At 35.0% G+C, this 23,625-nt stretch overlaps 1 protein-coding gene and 1 pseudogene across 2 annotated transcripts in view; one reads left to right on the forward strand and one right to left on the reverse strand.

The window, feature by feature from the left end:
• The window catches only part of LOC145263104 (calcitonin receptor-like), a 379,387-nt gene that overhangs the window by 204,521 nt on the left and 151,241 nt on the right, over positions 1 to 23,625 (reverse strand). For both annotated transcript variants that reach the window (XM_080120034.1, XM_080120035.1), the window contains exons 4-5: positions 20,224 to 20,333; positions 6,521 to 6,612 (exon numbers count right to left, since the gene is read on the reverse strand). In XM_080120034.1, coding sequence (XP_079976160.1) covers positions 6,521 to 6,612; positions 20,224 to 20,333 — 202 coding nt within the window. The remainder of the gene's footprint in view (positions 1 to 6,520; positions 6,613 to 20,223; positions 20,334 to 23,625) is intronic.
• LOC145263318 (5S ribosomal RNA) lies at positions 7,241 to 7,357 on the forward strand (annotated as a pseudogene).

Below are 23,625 nucleotides of genomic sequence, written 5' to 3' on the forward strand. Positions count from 1 at the left end.
ACGTCATATAGATGAGTGTGGTACGTATATACACACGTCATATAGATGAGTGTGATACGTATATACACACGTCATATAGATGAGTGTGGTACGTATATACACACGTCATATAGATGAGTGTGATACGTATATACACACGTCATATAGATGAGTGTGATACGTATATACACACGTCATATAGATGAGTGTGATACGTATATACACACGTCATATAGATGAGTGTGGTACATATATACACACGTCATATAGATGAGTGTGATACGTATATACACACGTCATATAGATGAGTATGATACGTATATACACACGTCATATAGATGAGTGTGATACGTATATACACACGTCATATAGATGAGTGTGATACGTATATACACACGTCATATAGATGAGTATGATACGTATATACACACGTCATATAGATGAGTGTGATACGTATATACACACGTCATATAGATGAGTGTGGTACGTATATACACACGTCATATAGATGAGTGTGATACGTATATACACACGTCATATAGATGAGTGTGATACGTATATACACACGTCATATAAATGAGTGTAATACGTATATACACACGTCATATAGATGAGTGTAATACGTATATACACACGTCATATAGATGAGTGTGGTACGTATATACACACGTCATATTGATGAGTGTGATACGTATATACACACGTCATATTGATGATTGTGATACGTTATACAAACGTATATACACTCACTACATCTATATTAACCCCATCACATGACATTATTATTATTATTTGTTGTGAATATTGATTATCTCCTCTGATAATTCAAGCTATAAAAACTGTACATTTCCGCTTGTCAAGTAGATGAGTAGTAAGATTCTTAATTGAATAAAAGATGACTTGACAGAGTCTCTTGTCCTGTTTTCATTACATTACTATTATTATTATCGGCTCACATGGAGCTTTCACACAAGTCAACAAACGATCTGATTGGAGACCTGTGATGTTCTCTGGAATCTGAGTGACAGCAAGTCTCCCCCAGACGCCCAGCTCTCTCCTCCTCCTTCGATAGCATTTTCAAATAAATTTGTATCATCGCAACAGCCTCTTACCATTGATTTCTCGCTGGCAGTGGCCATTGGTTTATACTGGAATTTGAGTGGCACTAAGCCTCATAAGATCCCAGTTCTCTTCGCACTTATCCAGCGGAGGTCTGACCAGTGCTCCCTCCTTGGTATTTCTATCCTCCTTGACCCTTCTCGGCTCTTTGGTATCACTTTTTTTTGGGGGGGGGGACGAGGTGAAACAATGGAGAGATGCATGATGGGAGTGTAGAACATGTAGATCTGCACCTTCGGTGTTCTTCATTCCCTGTAATGCTTCTTCGTTATATTGGCTTGTGTTATTCTCCGCATTCAAGGGTTTTCCTTAATATTTCAGTCGTTTTCATTATCGTTAGGCGTTGTATTTTTGCAGCTATTCCTCTGATTCCAATTTCTGATATTTTTTTCGAGGTTTTTCGGGATTGTTCCTACTGCTCGTACTATTATCGATACTATTTTGATTTTCTTCATCATCCAAATCCCTTTTAACTCTCTGGCTAGTTCTGTGTATTTGCTTTGTTTCTCTTTTTCTTTCATACTCACCCTGTGGTCAGCTGGGACAGCAAAGTCTACGATTTGACAGGATTTTTCTTTTTTGTTAATTATTACAACATCTGGTCTTCTTGCTTGGATGGGTTTGTCCGTCTGTATGTCCATGCCCTGTAGGATTTTGTGGTTCTCGTTTTCGAGTGCTGTTGCGGATTTATGCTTGTACCATTTATCTGTACGCTCAAAATGTAGCCGTTTGCACAATTCCAAGTGCACCGCCCCCCACTTGGTCATGTCTGTTTTTGTATTCCTTTTGGGCCAGTTTACTGCATTCACTTACTATATGGTTTATCGTTTAAGCTCTTTGTCCACAGAGTCTGCATTTGCTGTGTTCTTGTGTTTTATCGATTCTTGCTTTGATATCGTTGGTTCTTATCGGGTTATCTTGTGCTGCAGTTATTAGGGATTCAGTTTCTCGGTTTATATGTCCTTTTCGCATCCATGTCCAGGTGTTTTCGTTATTCTCATCTTTTGTCATTCTTATGAATCTTCCGTGGAGTTGTTTCTCTTCCCATTTCTCTTTTCTCGTTTTGTCGTTTGTCTCTCTGTTTTCTGTTTTGTTGGTTTTCTCCGTATCTCTCGCTGTCATGATTATCCTTTCAGTGTTTTGCATGATGTATTTTTCTAGTGTTTTTTTGTGTCCTTCACACAGTCTTCTATACAGATCAGTCCTTTCCCGCTGTCTTTCCTTTTCACGTAGAGTCTGTCAATATCGTCCTTTGCATTATGCATGGTCATTAATTTCTTGGTTTTCTGGTCGAGTTGTCTCAGTTCTTCTTTTGTCCATCCTATAAACTGTCCAGAGTATCTCACTAGTGACACTGCCCATGTATTTATAACTTTTATTAGGTTTCTGCTATATAATTTAGTTTCCATGAGTTTTCTTGTTCTCCTGACGTATTCTTTATTATTATTATTCTTGTTGTTGTTGTTGTTGTTGTTGTAACGTTATAATTACGTGTTTACACAGACCCGACGTTATGTGTAAAAATCTCGCAAAGGAACAAAGAAACGAAATTCAACTCAGTTTTTTTTAGCTGAAATAAAAGGCATTTATTCATGGTACTTTTCCAAACTACTCCTGCGTCTTGGTTTTACAAGTCTCTTTGTTCGCTCTGTGGTAAAAAAAGAAGGCTGCCCTGTTGAACCCGTGATTTTTCTCCTCCCGCTTCGACACGTCTGCTCAAGTTCAGTCGCCGCAACATATCTCTCGCCAGTATATACTTTGCCTCACTGTCGCCGCTCATACAAGTTTTTTTTTTTTTAAGTCTTTTCGTTTATTTCTGCTGTTATATGTATAGTTCGCCTCAAGGCACACGTTGTCCGACCATTTTTTTTTAATTCAAAGTTCGAATTGCATCTTGCTTTAAAAGTTCCTCTCGCAGTCACACGTGCTTCCTTTTTTCTCTCTTCGCTTTTCTTTCCCTTTTCTTCCGCTGCGAAGAGGTAATAAAAGAAAACAAGAAAACCCCCCCAAAAGTTCAAACAAAAACACGACTAAATAAATCCAAATAAACTGTCATAGTTGTGGGAACCGAGTTCCATATGTTGTATATTGGTTTATATTAGAATGGAGATGATATATTAAAACGTGTCATGTGTTATCTAGTGGATGTAAGATATTGTTCTTTTAACAGACAGATAATAAACGTATAAATCGTATGTATGTTGTTAGCCAGGGGACATGATATTGACGTGTAAACCGAGTCATGTTGTATCAGACTTATCGCACGGGATATTTTTACAGTTCATATGTAAGAAGAATAATATTTGCTTCATAACTTTCTCTTGAAGAGTTCTTTTAACTTCCTGCTGCTCCGTGACGAACCATGAAGCGATCAGCAACATATAATTGAGACATCTGTTCTTCGTTGTGAAAACCATTAAAACAACCTTTTATATTTTTATAATATAAATTTATTAAAGTTGTCTCAATTGGTTTTCACAGGATCTGCAGTTTCTACATTTTCTGTTTATACAGCTCGCTCCTAGCTGTCTGCCCACCCTTGTCTACGTCTGTCTACTCTGGTGGTCAATCCTCAACTCTCACTGAATGTCCCCAAAACTAACTATATCACGTGTTCTCTTACGTCACCTAATTACGTATCTCATACCAATCTAATCAACCTAGTTATTTGTTTATTCAAAACCAAAAGAATGTTTACATCTATTTTCTATTTTCGCATTCTTTTTACGATTCACACATCAATCATTTATTCCCCAGGTTAATTGTTTATTCTTCTAATCACAATAACTGATCCAGCGACCATCCGTCGCTCAAATCAATTAATAAGAATACAATAACAATAATAATAATGTTTTGACCATTGCTCCCGCTTGCCACAGTTAACAGATACTACGCCATGATCACAGCCCAAAGGGTCATAACATTACACATATACAAGCGAACACACGAACACGAAACTGGTAACATTAAGTTAAACTTAATTATCGCCCTTTAATTCTGTCAATGCCATTCTTTGTCATGAGGGGGCGATAAAACCTACTTCCTCATCTGATACGTATTGCTTTCCTCTTTCTTCCTCAGACTTTGGACCATGTAGATTGCGTCGAAACTTCAGCCTGTTTTGTAATCACGCAAAGCACATTTAAACTCTCACAAAAGACTCTTGAGATAAAACGCAAGTAATGTTTTCTTATACCTTTTTTCGGTAATGAATTGCTTAACATTATACTTGTATCAATTCTGTTAATAAATTTATATTGGTTATAAACATAACTTCGGCGAATTTCGGATACTCATTTCTTGGCCAAGGGGGTCATGCGATCATCTCTTTTATTCCTCTACCTTACAAAAGCGGACACAATTTGCCTGCTAGATAGTATATAGTTTGTTCGATCTTTTCATGTTACATTTTTCCCCTCAGAATTTATTTTTTGTTTATTTGTTTTTCTATTATTTTTTTTTTTTTTTACAAATGAAAAAGAAAACAAAAATTTCAACGTATTTTTCTAAATATTTAAAGCCAACGTTTTAATAAGCTAAATGAGTCAACTCTTTACATAGCGAGGATGTAGAATTTTTTGCATTTTCAAAAATTTCACAGAAATCACTGCCGTAATGTTTTAGCTTGGTTGTCCAAGATTAAAGTTTTGAATGTTAATAGTATGTTACAAAGCCAGTTAAATTTAGGAAAGACTATGTGCAGGTTCTGTTGAACGATTTTTGATGCCTGTTGGTATTGAGTCGGTAATTCCCCCAGACGAGCACGAACGATTTTGTCGTTATCCACATCCTCCATTTCTGTATCAAAACATTGTAAGTACATTAAATACTTAATGGGAACATTATTATGCAACATCAACTACATCGCCACTGTATCTAATGCCCATAAAGAGAGTCGGGTTTAGGATTAAAGAATAATGTTCCGTTAACATCGAGTGTCTTATTTGATCGCCAGGCACTTTTTTCGCCATTAGTTTTAAAATTACAGATGACGTTAAAGATTAATATTTCTGAGTTCTGTATTAGATTTCTAAGAATCCGAGTAACAAAATACCGGAAAATAAAACCCACAGATATTGTTTAAAACCTTACAAATAAAAAAAATATTTATAAGTCACTTAGCATAGCACGTGCTAGAAATTGGACGTGTCTTTTTTTGTTGTTGAAATTTTAAAACTTTAATAATCCCTAAAATGAAAATATAAACTTGAAATATTTCGTATTATTAACTGGGAGCCGGACATTACTTGAACAGCTTAAATATAAATTTATAAGATTATAAATAAGTTTATCACTTAATGTTTAACTTTAAATTCCTATTTAAAACCGAATAACTTATTTGATACATCAAATGCGCTTGAAACTATTTCCTCTATAAATATAACAGGTTCGTAATATTAGAACGTTTGGCTTTCACATTAAAGATGACTTATCTTGCTCAGACGACCCAGCGAAGAACAAAAATAACGTTCCAGGTCACTTGTCCACCCTTCATACGTATGCCTTTCTCTATCACCCATAGCAAGCATGCTGTTCAACGTAGAGCTGGTCTGCACCGAAGCAGCCCCCTCACGAACTGCCCTCGTAAAGTCACCAGTCAAACCCGTCAGTACCTCCCCGTTGACTCTCACACTCAAGTTACTCACCAACAACTTATTTACTATTTTCCTATCCCCCTCCCCCTTGCTTCGTGCGATTTAACCTTATTAAATTATTTCCTTCAGGGATTTGTAAACCAGACACAATAGACCACTTGAAAGACAACATTCCACGTGTTATTGTAAAACTGCCGTTTAATATAATGCGTAGAATTTGTGAAAATTGGACCTCTACATGTCGCCATATGCACGCGAGCCATTGGAGTCATATGCCCGAAATAACATTTAAATTCAAAATGACAAAATATTATTCTTTGGAAAAACGCACACATTTGTATGATTAAAACATTTTTCTGTGAAATATTTTAATTCGAAGTATACACCCTTTATAAGTAAGTGTCGAGTGACAAAATTAAGAAAACATTAGGAAGACAAAAACTCTACCGGAGAAAACAAAATAGACCCCTACCTAAAAAATATACTCCTGCCTGAATAAAATATACTCCTACCTGAATAAAATATACGCCTACCTGAATGCAATATTTAAAATATACCCCTACCTGAATAAAATATACGCCCACCTAAATACAATATTTAAAATATACTCCTACCTAAATAAAATACACCCTATAGTTGAACACAATATTTAAAATGTCCTCCTATATGAATAAAATATACTCCTACCTGAATAACATATACTCCTACCTGAATATAATATTTAAAATATACTCCTACCTGAATTTTGAAATGCTAACAGAAGATATTTAAAAAAAAATATTTAGGAAAATAAACACATGACGGAAAAAGATAAAAGATACTCCTACCTGAATTTTGAAAAGATGAGTAGTGACACGATGAGCAGAATGATGGAGGTACTGTAACCAGCAATGAATACCCAAACGAACAAATAATCGCTCTGCAAAAAAAGAAAAAAAAAGAAGTACAACATATTTTTGTTTATATTTACATTATGTTTTAACATGTTGTTAAGGTGAAGATCAATCATTTTTAGAGAAAGGGGAATCATTTTAATCTTTGTTCCAATCAACAGTGCTCCCTCGTGGTGAGACAAATAAATTGAAACTAGGGCAGTCTCATTTACATAAACATATGAACGTGCAACTGCTTTCTGACATGTTGCTAACAGCATGCATTATGATTTAACGAGAATAGAAAGTAAATCTTGTGTTTACTTCCGGCAGCCTTAAACTCTCGCTTCCCTTATTTTGATCCTTTAGTCCTCACATTCCAGGAGCGATATTTCTGACAAAGAGAAAAGAATTGATGTTTTCTGTGTCAGACGCTAGTCCATCTAAAGCTCATTGTTGACAAGTTTTAAAGTAGTATATATTTTTTGCTCCTTACATCAAGTGGCGTCATGACTTGTCTGGAACGATTTCCATAAAAAAGGCATATAGACAGAACAAAAAAGTGGGAGCAAAATGTCTCATAGCTGCGAAAACAAACATACTTTGTTTCGTTGGAAGTATTCAGAAACCAAGGAAGCCATTCCTGTGGCTAACACTTGACCTCTATATAAGATATTATACGGCATAATCTCGCTGACACACCGGTTCTCGTCAGATCACCGAAATTAAGCAGCGTTGAGCCCGGCTAGTACCAGATGGGTGACTATTTGGGAATTCTAGGGGCTGTATGTGACTTCCGCTTATCGCCATTGTTTCCAGTAGCCCTGAACCCCTACTTGCCACTAGTATTTAATAACGCTGATTAAGGGGAGGTGGGTATAGTTGGAGATTGTATCCATAGTCTATCAAGACTGAAAGAAGCTGCCATATAAGATATGTAGATCTTCGAATGTTCCATTAAAGTTCTCCCCTACCTCTCAAACGCTGAGTTAATAAAGAAGTAGAGAAGGTTATTTCTATCTCCCCGATTGACAATTTAAATGTGTTATAGTACATTTTTATTACATTCTCTTGTTTCTTCTGGATTTCAGGACAAGAATTCATCTAGTCTGGTTGAGTATCCAGCTTCGTACTCTTACTTGAGGTAACATCACTTGGAGAAGGTGCACCATTCCTCATAAAAACTAGAATGGCTTAGCCATTTCGAGGAGATATTGTTTAGGCTGCGAATACTATGTGATTTTAAATATTTAGTCAGCGTTTACTTGTAGGGGAAAAGTACCCTCATGTCAAGTTTTCCTAACAAGCCCATGTGCAGATAGACCGTAGACAACCGAGGATAGTGCCTAGTAGGCATTCAAATTCTCTCATGGTACAGGGTTACATGTAATGTGGGAAACGATATAATTATCAAGTCGGTGTATATGTTATTGCCGGTTTCTAGAAGGAACATGTTACAAACTTTTAATTAATTTTATGGGTATTCTTATTATTCTTATTACGTAAACATATCACCGTGATTAATTCATAACGTTTTTTTTGTCATATCATTAAAGCATTATTCATATTTTCCAGCAATAGTCTCTCCCATGCTGACCCGAAAACGACCTTCTTTAGTTAACAGAAAGGTCATCTCGTCTATGAGAGAATGCAGAGAAAGCGAATCGCTCATATTATGTTCTCGCTCGTGAGCGAGCAAGCAAAAACAAAATAAAAATAAAGTATTTGATACATACATGCGAGTGTTTACATGTCTTTTTTTCATTGTCGCTACTTCTTGTCGTCTTTTCGTGTATGGGGTATGATCTATTTTTTTTATTTAGATGAAGTAAAACTTTCATTCATGAATGACGCAAGGGAGACTTTGCTAACTTTTCAAATGTTTCAGTTCGAGACCGAATTTACTCATAGAGTGAGAGATCACATAACTAATTAATTCTATACACATTAGGCTACTAATCACTTAAGAATGGGCGATGACGGACAGAGTCTCGACGTAACATACGTTTAGATTATTTACATTACTGGACGTTGTCCGCACGGTTTGATTTCTGAAGAGAACAGACAAGAAACCCTTTCTTTTCTCACTCGAACACCTGACGCCGTCTCATATCTTCATATGGTTCGACACTTATTTTTTCTGGCGCGTTTCGCATTAGGAATTGACTCTTGGCTTTCATTTAAAATCACGTCACTCTCTGGGTACATTTCCGTTTGTCTAGGCTATCCTGACCTGTACTACTGTGACCTTTATCAAAATTTACACTAGCTTACTTAATCCCTACTTATTGGTGTATGGCCCCTAAATATATAACAGTCGAGCGATTGCTTTTTTTTTACAAGGAGGTCACCACTTATCAAGGCCCGGAAGCCGCTCGGGGATAAGGGTTATTGCGTGTACAGTACGTTAATGTTGAGATTTGATAAAGTGTCTACTTATGGGGGCGGTTCATGAGGAATTTGTTTATGTTGGTCTTAAAGACATCCAAGTTATAGTCAGGTGGGAAACAGGCAGACGGAACAGAGTTCCATAGGCGTGCACTTCTAAGAAATAAGCTTTGTTCATAGAATCTACGTTTTGGTTTTGACATATATAAAGAGTGGAGAAAATCTTTGACAGTGGTTTCAGCCAGACGGATGTTTTTTGTGAAAAATCGGCGAGGGGAACCAGGGATTGGAGCTCAGACGAGAACCTGCCTACACTTCTTCAAAAACCTTGATCGATTACTGAAATCATTGGCTCTCCGAGAACACTATCTCCATCATCTAAAAAGCGAAAAAGGTACTTTCGTAGGTTACGATAAAAACTGTCCGGCATATTTAGTCTACTTCCCAAACCAAAATGCCATAAAAAGGGGTAGACGTGTAAACTTCAATGATACGTTAAATTTAAAAAATGGCGATTCAGTGGATGAAAAACGTGAAATATTACCTAGTATCTTAATCGATCACAATGAAAATATTAATAACGATGACAATTACAGTAGAACTTCTGACGAAAATATTAACCAGACACGTCGATACCCAATATGAGAGCGAAAACTATGCATGCTATTCTATAGCTCTACATATATACTATTAGACCACGAATGGAATACAATTTCCTAAAACAACATGGTATACGTAATTCAAATACATGTACTGCAATTAAATACGAGGGGCGTTTCAAAAGTAAAGCCTCCTATTTTTTAACTAAAAAAGTTAAAGAACTACGAATATGGGAGTAGTACTATTAAAACGAGCGAGTATTTGTGCACCAGAATTTACTTTTCTACATAGTCAACACCATTCTCAATGCATTTCAATGGCGCACTCCTGCTTCTGACGCACGTCTATGACACGGGATACTTTCATGGAGTCTCACAGCATAAATATCTACAACAGTGAAATGAAACTTTCAGGTGATTAACGCATGTGTTTAGATATTCTAACAATGCAATTTGCAATCTCCTTAGATCCATTCAGGTGGAATAAAAAAAGGAGGCATTACTTTTGGAGCGCCTTTCGTATATAAGGTAGGGTTAGAAAAACGACTGACAAACTCACTTTCGTAATCTAATGATTATAAAGCAGGAGAATCTCCTTATCGCAATTGTTAAGAAATTTTGACACTTTTCGTACATAAACGAATGAACGGAATGTTGTGATTCATCAAAATGCTATTCCATAAAAAGCCGGAAATGCGATAATTTGATAATTTATAAGTTTGCCATGACGGTTCTGCCGTCACTTCCGGTATCTCAAGCGGTGACAAAATCGTCATTGTTCTTTCCGCATTGTTGATCGGTTAGAAAGAGATACACAGAAAGAAAAAGAGAGTGAAAGAAAGAAAGAGAGAGAGAGAGAAAGAGAGAGAGAGAGAGAGAGAAAGAAAGAGAAAGGGAGGGAGAGAAGAGGTGGAAGAAAGTAAGAAGGATGGACGGAAATAGAGGAAGAAAGTCGGCGACTGAGTGGTAGTGAGGGTAGTAAAGTGAGAATAAAGGCAGATAAAAGAAAGCGTAATTCCGAGATATGGCGTATGAATAGAGAGAGAGAGAGAGAGAGAGAGAGAGAGAGAGAGAGAGAGAGAGAGAGAGAGAGAGAGAGAGAGAATGGATCAGAGAGTAGATAAAACGATAAAGAAGAATGTAAAAGATAAAAAGCAGGAGGAAGAAGGAAGCGAAAAGAAGAGAGATGGGTCTAGATAGAGGATGCAAAATAAAGCACGAGAAAGCTAAAAAGAGCTAAAAAGAGCTAAAAAGAGGGTGTATATACATTAACTGAAGGAGGGAGCTCTTTATTGTTTTTCTATATTTTCTTATAGACATATCTTTCTCTCTCTCATATATATATATATATATATATATATATATATAATATAAAGCTGAATGTCTGTGTGTGTGTGTGTGTGTGTGTGTGTGTGTGTGTCTGGTCACGAATAGGCTCCTATATGGTTGACTATTTAAAAAAAAAACTGATTACATATAATGATAGAAGATGTATCGAGACACAGAAATGGGTATGTTTGATCTGGCAGAACAGTGGTTCATTAAAATTGTGGGGTCTGTGTTCGCGCCTGGTCCACAAAGTATGGAAATAAAAATTTTAAAAACAAAAAAAAAAACGTTTACAAGTGTTTTTGATATAGATGTACATAAGAATACTTTGATAAGTATGTTTTAACTTAAATAGGGATGGTATAATAAAATTGTGGGGGGTCTGCGTTCGCGCCTGGCCTCAATAGAATGGAAATAGGCACAAACTTTAATAAAGACTTTTCATATCTATCTGCGTAAGTATACTTTGATAATTATGTTTCCGTTTGAAGAAATATGGTACAATAAAATTATGGGGTGTTCGTTTGCACCTGACATCCATAGAATGCACCTGACATCCATAGAATGTAGGCTGTTTTTGAACCCAGTCAACCACGGGTACTTTTGCTAGTATATATATATATATATATATATATATATATATATATATATATATATATATATATATATAGTGAAATAGTGAATAAATGACAAAATACTATATTCCAAAGTTCATGATGTTGACCATCTTATAATTTATTCTTCTAATTCAGTTGACATTTACAATTCTTCTGTTTCGCATTGTCAACATCATGAACATTGAAATGTAGTCTTTTGTCATTTATTCACTATATTGCTCTGTTATTACACTGATCTTCTTAAATGAGGATGAATATATTATAAGGAAATAAAATACATTTCCTCAGAAACATATATATATATATATATATATATATATATATATATATGGAGAGAGAGAGAGAGAGAGAGAGAGAGAGAGAGAGAGAGAGAGATACTTGATTTAAAGCTCCAGTGTTTAAAGACGACGCACATGATTATCTGTTTGCAATTCTATCAGAGACTTTCGCCACTTAGAGTCTACTTTTGAAATGTTAAGTCATTTAACTCCAGGCTATTTGCCTCAGTCAAAAACCTATCTTGCTATGTAAACAGTCAAAACAGCGTCAACATCATTTCGTCATTTACAGCTTATGTAGTTCCTTGGGCATTTCTGCAACTATCTTGCATGCATTTTCGCCTTGGTATCATATGGTTGTCATTTGCAGCCGACGTTAAAGATTTTTTTTTTTTTTTTTTTGTAGCCACTTGAATTTGATCGAGTTTGTTCTAAAATTTCGGAGAAGCGAGTGTAAGTTTTACTTGCTCCGAAATTGCCATTAAATCAAATCAAATTTTATATTCTGATTCCTCATTTTTTTTTTACTCAACTTCACCGCCAAACAAGGTATATCGCCACTTGGACGTAAGGGGCTACTAATTGGGATCACGCCTAAAAAAAGATTAAGATGGTTTACATTACATTTGAACTTCAGTATTTCAGTACAGCCAGAGAGGTAGGAGGCAGGAGGCAGGAAGGGAAGTCCAGAGTCTAGCTGGTCTAGGGATACAGCTATTTGAGTAGAAATCTTCCTGGCATTTAGGAACCTCAACAATGAAGAGGTGTGATTTTGTTGCTAAGAGAGTTTGTCCGGGATATGTACGTCAAGGGGGCACTAGTGCAATGAGTTAATCAGAGCACATTTCATTAAAATAATTGTAAAACAAGTATAGGGATGCGACACTGCAGCGATGGGACAGGAGTTGGAGCTTTGTTGACAAAGCGGGACCTATTAGATTGGAGACTGTTTGTTTTCAGATTTATCCAAGAGGGAGAGACTAGTGGAAGATGCACCAGCCCAGATTTAAAATATAAAATATGTATTAGGTTGAGAATAAAGTTTTTGCAGAATTTTAAATTTTAAATTTCAAATGATGTATTTTTAAGTAGGTTTTCGTGATAATACCTTTACTTTATATATTTTAAAAAGCGCTTTTTCGCTCTAAGTTATCATTTTAATTACAATCGTTTTAAAACAATAGTGTCTTCTTTTCAGAACGTTGAACGCAGGATGGAAAAAAGCAAATTCGAACAATTTTCTTATTTCAAGTCAAGCTGGGGCGAAAACCTGCTGCAACAGCTCGCGAAATCAACGAAGCGTTTGGCCTAGGAACCACTACTGAATGGACAGCACAATGGTGAGTTAAGAAATTTAAAGATGACGAGCGTAGTGGTCGGCCATCGTATGTTGACATGGATCAAAGTGACTTAGTCAAAGACAATTCACGCATTACTGTTTGAAAATTCGCTTGTGAGTTAGACGTAACGTATACGACGATTTCCAATCACTTGAAAGAGATTAGAATGACCAAAAAACTTGATAAATGGATGCGTCACGAATTAAACGACAATCAAAAGAAAGGCCGTTATGACGTATCATCTTTTCGTCTTTTACGTAACAAGAACGACCTGTTTCTCAACCGGGTTCTTATTTGTGATGAAAAGTGGGTTCGGTACGATAACAAGCGACGCTCAGCTCAGTGTTTTTTTTTTTTTTTTTTTACACAGTGATCACCACTTATCAAGGCTCTGAAGCCACTCAGAGATAAGGGTTATTGCAAGTACATTACGTTAATGTGGAGATTTGATGAAGTGTTTACTTAAGGGGGCGGTTCATTAGGAATTTGTTAACATTGGACTTGAAGACATCCAAGTTGTAGTCCGGTGGGAAGCAGGCAGACGGAACAGAGTTCCACAGGCGTGCAGTTCTAAGAAAGAAGCTTTGTTCATGGAATCCGCGTTTTGATTTAGGCACAGATAAAGAGTGGGGGAAATTTTTCACAGTGGATTCAGCTAGACGGGTGTTTTTCGTGAAAGATTGGCGAGAAGGGACCAGAGATTGGAGTTCAGACGAGCATCTGCCATGGAAATAACGATAAAACAAGGATAGGCTCGCAACGTCTCTTCTGTGGGAGAGAGGTTGCAGGGTAGAGAAAAGGGCATCCCCCACTAAGCCACGAAGTCTATTTTGTACTCTGTCAAGGCAGGATAGGCTGCTTTTAGCAGCTCCTGTCCAGATATGCCAACAGTATTCTATCCTTGGACGTACTTGGCTTTTATATAGATAGAGAATTGTATCAGTAGTGAGATATCTTCTGGAGCGGTAGAAGGATCCCACCATCTTTCCAGCGACCTTGGCAACAGACTTCATGTACGTGTTCCATTTCAGATCAGGAGTAAAGGTCAAACCCAGAAGCTTGTCAAAACACGGGGCCTCACCCAGACGAGAGCCATCCATCACAATTGATGCCAGATGGGGATCAGAGCGTTGATGATGTAAGGATAGGAGTTTGGTTTTGGATGCATTAAAGGTAACCAACCACATCTTCCCCCACTGAACCACGCGCTCGAGATCAGAGAAGAGAGAATCAGAGAGAACTTTGTCATTTACAGCCTTTGATGTCTTGCCGTAGATGGTCGTGTCATCAGCATAGATGTCAACGAACGATTTAAATATGTGTTTAGGAAGGTCATTGATACCTATTTACTATGCCTCCCCACGGGACAGAGTTAGACACCAGGGTCGTTTTTTAATGTGGAGAAAAGGTACAAAAATAAAAATTGTCTCAGTCGTGAAGGATTTCTTCTCCACCGAAAGAGAACAAGAAGGTCATTGATGTAAATCAGGAAGAGAGTTGGGTCCAGGATTGACCCCTGAGGGACTCCAGGTTAGACGCCAACCAAACTCCATAACGCTTCGAAGAGCCAAAGTTGCACAAAAAGAAGGTCGTGCTGACTGTTTGGTGGTCTGTGATATGTCACATCCGTTACAGTTTGTTGAATGTAGGCGAAAACTATTACGGCGGAGAAGTACTGTCAACAAATGGATGAAATGCATCAGCAACTTCGACAACAACACCCAGCATTAGTCAATAGAAAATGTCCGATTCTCCTCTACGACAATGCCCGACTGCACGTTGCTAAATTGACCCTGCAGAAGTTGAACAAATTGGACTACGAAACTCTGCCTCAGCCGCCGTACTCCAGACGTCTCACCTAGTGACTTCCACTTTTTAAAGCATCTCTACAACTTTCTGCGTAAGAAATACTCCAAAAACCTAAGAGATATCAAAAACACCTTCAGCGATTTCATCGCCACCAGAACGCAAGATTTTTACGTTATTGGCGTAAGGACGTTTGTTTTGCGTTGGGAAAATTGCGTTGATTCTGATGATGCTTATTTCGATTAATAATTTTTTGTTTGAACCGAGATATATTAATCTGAATGTGAAGTAAAAAACCGGAAAAACTTCCTTGTCAACCTTATATATCAATATATATTTAACACACACACACACACCACACACACACACACACACACACACACACACACACACACATATATATATATATATATATATATATATATATATATATATATATATATATATATAACTACCTTAGTAAGCTGCAATGATTCAACTATGAACACCTCAGAACAAGAAAAAATAATTTTTATTATTGTGGTCGTCATGCCATGACTAAGGTCAAGCATAAACACAAGTTAATGCGCATGGGTGATTTCAATGCACGAGTTGGTGTTGACCATGTAACTTGGGAAGGAATTTTGAAACGTCATGGTATCGGTTTACTGAACGTAATTGCTCTTCGTTTTTTTTTTTCAACAATAAAACTTCTTGGATGCATCTTAAATCCAATGATTGCCACGTGACTGATTACATCATTTTTCTCGGGTGGAACGTTGTAAATATTTCAATCACACGTTCTTTTTATAGGACTTGCCCTCATTCTGATAACGCGTTGCCCGGTCATAAAATACGCTTAAATATGATATTTTAATTTATACAGGTTTCGTATTTATTATCGAATAATTCTACACTGATTATAATATTGTACTCAATATATAGTAGTGATTCCATAAGTTAAAAAATATATATATAACTTGAGGTCGATCAGCTAAAATCGAACCTAAACATATAACCCTCCAGCCTTATTTGTTACCATCTGAGCTAAGTTCATACGCATATCAAAACATTAAAAATACTGTTGTTAAACGTAAAAATGTTTATTAGCGCAATCGTAGAGCTTACACACTCTACCAAGTTCCATTTTTTTTCCAATTTTGACAGCTTAGCATCTATTTTTTTCGGCTAAAAATCTAATCAATTTTATTCCACAGGTCCGAATATCCGATATATTAAGTTTCAGGTATGTAGACCAAAAATTGACCAAGTATTTTAATAGAAAATGGGATATTAATAATATTAATAATATTGATAATAATATTAATAATAATATTAATTAATTAATAATAATATTAATAATAATATTAATAATAATATTAATAATATTAATTAATAGGATAGAGATAAAGATTTACTCTAAAAGCAGCTTCAAATACTATGCAATTATTCACAATGTAGAAAATATGCATAAATATGTGCGTAGTAATGAAATGAAACTAATCAACCAGTAAGAAAGCAGACCCCCCCAAAAAGAAACAAACAGTGAATTACTAAAAGTTATTTTTTAAAAAGTAATATGCAAATTAGTACAAACACAAATCTGCGTGAAAGACGATCACGTACGTAAAACATAATTGCATATTAAGTGTGATAACGCACGTATACACGGAACTGTATTTAAAAATAATAACGTATGTATAAACATATGTGTGGCAGTGAAAACGTACGGACGTAAATATGTGGAAGGTGATGACGTATGTACAAAACAAAATTATTTGAAATATTTGAAAATTGATAACGAACAAACGAATATATATATGTGTGTGAAAGGTGATGACGTATTTAGAAACATAAATATGTGTGAAAGCTGCTAATGTGAGTGCGATCATAAATTCATGTGAAAGGCGATAACGTAGGCAAAAAATAAATGTGAGAACAAGATGATCACTTACGTACAGGCAATATATATATATATATATATATATATATATATATAAATATATCATTCAAACACTACTGTGTTTATAAATATATGGCTAAGTGTTTAGTCATTTAGAACTCCTTTAAAGCTTCGCCGTTCACTCATTTTGCGACCAAATTTCAAACAATTTTTACAGTTCATAGGTAACTTACTCAGCTATATTTTGAAACAAAAATTTTCAATTTTCGTTCATTAAAACCAAAGTTATAATAAAATTACTTGTGCTCAAAAGTCTTCAGAATAAGGAAGGAAGTAGGAGATGGTTTCTTCTGATTGGATGTTGGTTACCATAGCAATTTCTTCAACATTGCCGTTTTAGAGACAATTTCATCTGATTGGCTGTTGGTTACCACAGCAACTTTTTCGTCGTGGACACCTGCATAAATCATAGCGGGAATGTCGCCGCATGCCATGTAATTTAGGTTATATGGAGAGAGCTTACAAAAGTGGTTCTCTTTGTCGTGCTAGTGCTGATAATCTTTCACTTACGACGTCACCTGTTAATTCTGTTTCTGTCTTTTTTTGTCACTTCTTTCTGTTTATTCACTTAATTACGTCTTCTATTTGATTTTTTTATTTAGTCAATTTAAGAAGTTGGTAATAATTTTTTAATGGATTGTTGACAATGCGTATGATATGGAACACAAAAAAAAGAAGATATTATTTCAAAGCACAGCCTGGAAAAATCATAGATTACATAGAAAAGTGCGAGCATGAACAGTAATATGGTTAAGATTAAACTTAGAAAAGTAAAAGGAATAGTTGTGAAAACTGGAAAAGAAAAACACAAGCTATTCTAGTGAAAAATATAATAAATTATTTAAAATATTGCAGAATTAAGAATTTATATATAATGTTAAACTGAATCTAAAAAAAATTCTCAATACTACAATATTTTAAGTTTCAAATTTATTATATTTTTTACTGGAATATCTTGTCTTTTTCTTTTCCAGTTTTAACAACTAGTTCTTTTACTTTTCTAAGATTAATCTTGACCAAGTTACATTTCATGCTCGCATTTTTCTATGTAATATATATATATATATATATATATATATATATATATATATATATATATATATATAAATTACTATATAGTTCGTTTATTATACAAATGTAATATATATATATATGTTTATTATACTATGTAATATATATATATATATATATATATATATATATATATATATATATATATATATATATACGTCATAATCACGTTGACACACCGGTTCTCGTCAGATCACCGAAGTTAAGCAACATTGAGCCTGGTTAGTATCAGACAGATGGGTGACCATTTGAGAATTCTAGGCGCTGTATGTGCTCTCCGCTTATCTCGGCATTTGTTTCCAGGCGTCCTGTACTTCACTTACCACTGGTTTTTAACAACGTCGTCTCAGGAGAGGTGTGGTTGGAGATTGCGCACCTTCTGCAACAAAGATTTAACGCGCAAGCAACACTTCATGAGTATCCATAGTCAGTCCACGACTGAAGGAGCCTGCTTTTTTGCTTACTGTATATATATATATATATATATATATATATATATATATATATATATATATATATATATATAAGTATATATATGTATATATATATATATATAAATATATATATTATGATTATAAAAGAAACACCACAAAACAAAATATGCGTATGAAACGTGATATTATACGTATAAACATAAATATATGTGAAACGTAATATCGTATGTACATTAAAAATATGTGTGATAAGTGATAATGTAGGTTAAAATATAAATGTGTGTGAAAGGTTATAACGTACGTACCTCCACAAATGTGTGTAGAATGCAATAGCTTACATGCGAACATATATGTGAAAGGCAATGACATACGTACAAACAAAAATATATGGAAGGTGATGACGTACGTACAAACAAAAATATATGAAAGGTGATGACGTATGTACAAACAAAAATATATGTAATGTGATGACGTACGTACAAACAAAAATATATGAAATGTGATGACGTAAATACAAACAAAAATATATGAAAGGTGATGACGTACGTACAAACAAAAATATATGAAATTTGATCACGTGCGTACAAACAAAAAATATTTGAAAGGTGATGACGTACGTACAAACAAAAATATATGAAAGGTGGTGACGTACGTGCAAACAAAAATATATGAAATGTGATGACGTACGTACAAACAAAAATATATGGAAGGTGATGACGTACGTACAAACAAAAATATATGAAATTTGATGACGTGCGTACAAACAAAAAATATATGAAAGGTGATGACGTACGTACAAACAAAAATATATGAAAGGTGGTGACGTACGTGCAAACAAAAATATATGGAAGGTGATGACGTACGTACAAACAAAAATATATGGAAGGTGATGACGTACGTACAAATAAAAATATATGAAATGTGTACGTACAAACAAAAATATATGAAAGGTGATGACGTACGTACAAACAAAAATATATGGAAGGTGATATCATTAATTGCTAGATGAAAGATAATGTTTTTAAATTGCAACAAAATGTACATTACATAAAATAAATCCAAGGTAATTTTTTGATTCAATTTAAATTAAATTTTATACCTTACTTTGTAAAATTTATAAAAGTGCACTTTGAAGATAAATAAATTTCAAATTGAATCTTGTACCTTTATTTTTAAAGCCTATAGTAAAAGCATTTTGTTTAACAATTTTTATGCTGTGGATGAAATGCTTTTCTAACTTGTATCTTATCTCTTTAAGATTATATTTTAAAATCTCATTCTGTCTATTTCAGTTTGTATTTTTCCTCACACCACAACTAATTTTCGCAACACTCTCTTTGTATTATTACAGGTCTGAATATTCTCTCTGTTTCAGTTTGTATTTCTCCTCACACCACAACTCATTTTTTGCAACCTCCTCTTTGTAATACAAGTCTGAATAATGAGAAAATCTGATTTTTTTTAAAATCAAAAACTTTAAAATAACTTTTTTAGATTAAATTTTTAAAAACTTTTTCAGAATAGGAAATCTTTAAAATCTAACAAGGAACATATTTCATACAGGTTTCATTAACAAATATTTAGTACATAACGAGAAAAATAGAGATGGAAATTTCAAAAGGACTGTATAACTGTTTACGGTCAATAATAGTCCTCGCCAGCGAAAGTCTTTGTTATTGTTATTCTATTATTATTATTATTATTATTATTATTATTATTATTATTATTATTATTATTATTATTATTATTATTATTATTATTTAAAACATTTTGTATCCTGCTATATATATATACACACATATATATATATATATATATATATATATATTTGTGTGTGTGTATTAATCTACTCACCGCGTGTGTATTAAGAGTCTTACAGGCCGTATAATTGGCCCACCCACTCGTGTTATTTAAGCTCTCAGGTTGCCAGGTCCCATTCATCGAACAGTCTTTTGAGGCGTATGCTGACGAGAAAGAAAAAAAAAAAAAAGAAAGGAAAAATATTAATTTAACTCCAGTAAATGCTTTCGATTTTCAACCAATCGCGTTTACTTTATTAAAAAAAATAATTCTTAGATTTACACTGAAAATTAAATTCATTTATTGCGATATCGATTGATCATGAGATAAATGAAATGAAATAAAATTGTTATAAAACGGTAACTAACATCGACGGAAGAAAACGGTTCAAGTTAAACCAGGTGAGTTTTGAATCTTTCCGCAGATTCTTCATTCTTCATCACTTTATCACTTTATCACTTCATCACTTCATCACTTCATCACTTTATCACATCATCACTTTATCACGTCATCACTTCATCACGTCATCACTTCATCACGTCATCACTTTATCACTTTATCACTTTATCACTTTATCATTTATTTCGTTTACAAAAATTATAGGGTATTTAGTTCTCTCTCACTGCAATAACTGACACCAGGATAGGAAGGTGGAATCGAGTAGTCAGCGCTCCCGAGGAGAGACATACTGGCCTGCAAAAAAATGTCTCGGCAGCCCGGTCGGCATTCCCCAGTAAAGGGCGCTTCAGGTGATTAGCAATAAAATAATTCTTTTCTCAAAGAGAGAAGGCAAAATCTGGGAGAGCGAACCTCCTAGAACTGCACAGAATAACAGGGAACAAATGATTACAGGAATGGTCTAATCTTTATTTTGGTGTTCGAAAATGGCAAGAATGTAACAATTGATGACGTCATAAATTAAATCGTTTATGCCTTCCAACTCTGTTTTAGATGATTGCGTGGATGTCTTACCCTTCATTGACATGCATAGCACGTGCAAAACTCATATACATTATGCGCTGGGACGATTAATCGGAATCGGGAATCTGAAAACTCGGGACATTTTGGGCGTATCGGAATCCGAAAAAGTGCCTAATTTTCAAGGCCAAAACGATTCTTTTAATTATATTTTCTGAAATTGATTTTGGCTTAATAAAAAAATTCTTCCACTACTGGTAGCAATAATAAAATAATAAATACAAACTTCCAGTAAAACTGAAATCTATAGACCTCCCCTCCTTACAAGTGTGTTGTTACGCCTGAGAAAATATATGCAAATTTAAGATGTTTTTAGAGTAATCGGAACAAAATACTCATTTTATAGATAAATATGTAGACATTTATAAAGAATCGGAATCGGTAATTGTATCGGAATCGGTGATTGTATCAATCTCCACCAGTACCTATCATCACGATGTTGTCTAACTGGCCACCTTGCACTCATTTGACCTCCATACTCGAGAGGATTTTGGATCTTGATAAGCCGTAACTTCTTTTAAATAAACAAGTGGCGGTTGAAAGAATGCATATTATAATGTATTTACGAATTTCGTAGGAATCGTTTAACGGTGTGCATTGCTGAGAAAACCTGCAAAGCTACCACTTTCTTAATCCGGGGGCGGATGGTTCAGAAAGCGAACAAATCGAGCGAAAAATCCACAGTTGTCAATCGGTTGGATATTTTCTAATTAGCACCGAACCAGATGATCTCAGAAAAAAAAAGTGACGTCTATTTAAACAAGCAATAAACAAACGAAAGAATATTTAACCATCTTCGATGCTATTCTATTCTCCATGGTTGGTTATTATTGCCACTGGGCGAGTAGCAGAATATTCTTGACATCAATTTTTTAATTTATTTTTTAAACCAATTAATCCGGTCGGGTGGTAAGTTGCACCAGAGATTCACATGAATTTTCTTTATTGCATATTTTTCTCCTTGCAACCTTTTACATCTCCAAGAACATTTTTTCCTCAAACAAACAACAAACATGTTTTTAAAAGAACACTAGTGCTAAATCGATATTCCTATTTACTTGCTTCCCCACGAGGGAAGGATAAAACACTAGGTCGATTTTTATAGTGGAGAAATCCAGCTCCACAGAAAAGGACTCCTGTAGAGGAACAAAAATAAAAATTGTCTCGGTCTAGAAGGATTACCTCCTCACTGACCTAGGACAGAATAGCAAAAGTATAGCATCATAACAGATAGTACCGTCGGGTTACTTGCTAAAAACATCTGCTAAATCGATGTTAAAAAAATAAGAAAAATACAGTCAGTTTATTTCACAGTTATTGTCATCGATAGCTTGCAGCCTATAAGCTCAATATTCTATTTTGCTTGTTCAATTTTGTTTGTGAGGAATTTTGACACAGCTTTGATAGGTTATATCAACATCAGTCAAGGAAAAGTCATTGTCACAGTCTGACAGAGTAGTGATCTTTTTCTTTTTTTTTAGTAGGAAATGACTTTGCATCTGACTGAGTTGTGGTTCTGGGTAGTCCTAGAAGGTCAACCCTCCCATGTCGTTACCTCTCGTCTTTCGAGCAGAGTAAGTTTATTGCTTACTGCCAGAGGCGCCCCCACCGGCGAATACCGACTGGGCAACTTTTTAAAAGCTAGAGTGCTCCTTCTTTAGGGGTGCTGACTTGACTTTCCCCACCTTCTGACCTTGCGTCACCTCTTACTGCGGTGGGAAGGAAGTAAATATCTTCAAATGTTCTCGTTAAATCACAAAAGTTAAGCAACATTTAGCCTGATCAGTCCTAGATGGGTGATAATTTGGAAGGGCGACAACACCATACTGCAAAAAAAAAACAAAAAAAAAACAAAAAAACAAAACAAAAAACAAAACTAACATTGTTATGTCTCCCAGGGTCTATAAAAGTCATACGCTATTTCTTTTTTTGAATGGAAAAAAAAATGGACCATTATTTTCTGATTTGACATAAAATAGCAATAATTTCGCCCTGTTCATGTATTAGTTTAAAACAAAGCGGATAACATTTTTGTCACCAATTTTAGTACTGATCAGGTTCAATGTTGCTTAACCTCGTTAATCTAACGGAACCGATTTCTAGGAAGAACCAACATTGCTATCCATGGAACATGTTAGTAAAACTCACTTTCTTCATTCCTAACATATTTGATACAAATAACCTTCAGTTTAGCGTGGATTCTTTCGTGCTACTGTTGAGTTATTTTCACAACGTTTAAGTCGATGTAACCGATGTTCTCCAGGCGTATCTTGTCGGAGTTCGGAATCTTTCTTTCGAACTCTATCCACTGTGCCATGGGTCTTTGTTGCAGAGGATAGAGTTCTTGAACTTAATCATGCTGACGGATGAGAACATGCTACATTCGTGGATTAAATAAAGGGTTCTGTTCGAAAGTCCGTACGGAGTCCTGTGTTTGAGAGAAAGATTCCCAAGTTCGACAAGATACACCTGAAGAAG

Source organism: Euprymna scolopes, chromosome 38, assembly GCF_053919585.1.
Source record: "Euprymna scolopes isolate OS-2025 chromosome 38, ASM5391958v1, whole genome shotgun sequence".
Taxonomy (NCBI): domain Eukaryota; kingdom Metazoa; phylum Mollusca; class Cephalopoda; order Sepiida; family Sepiolidae; genus Euprymna; species Euprymna scolopes.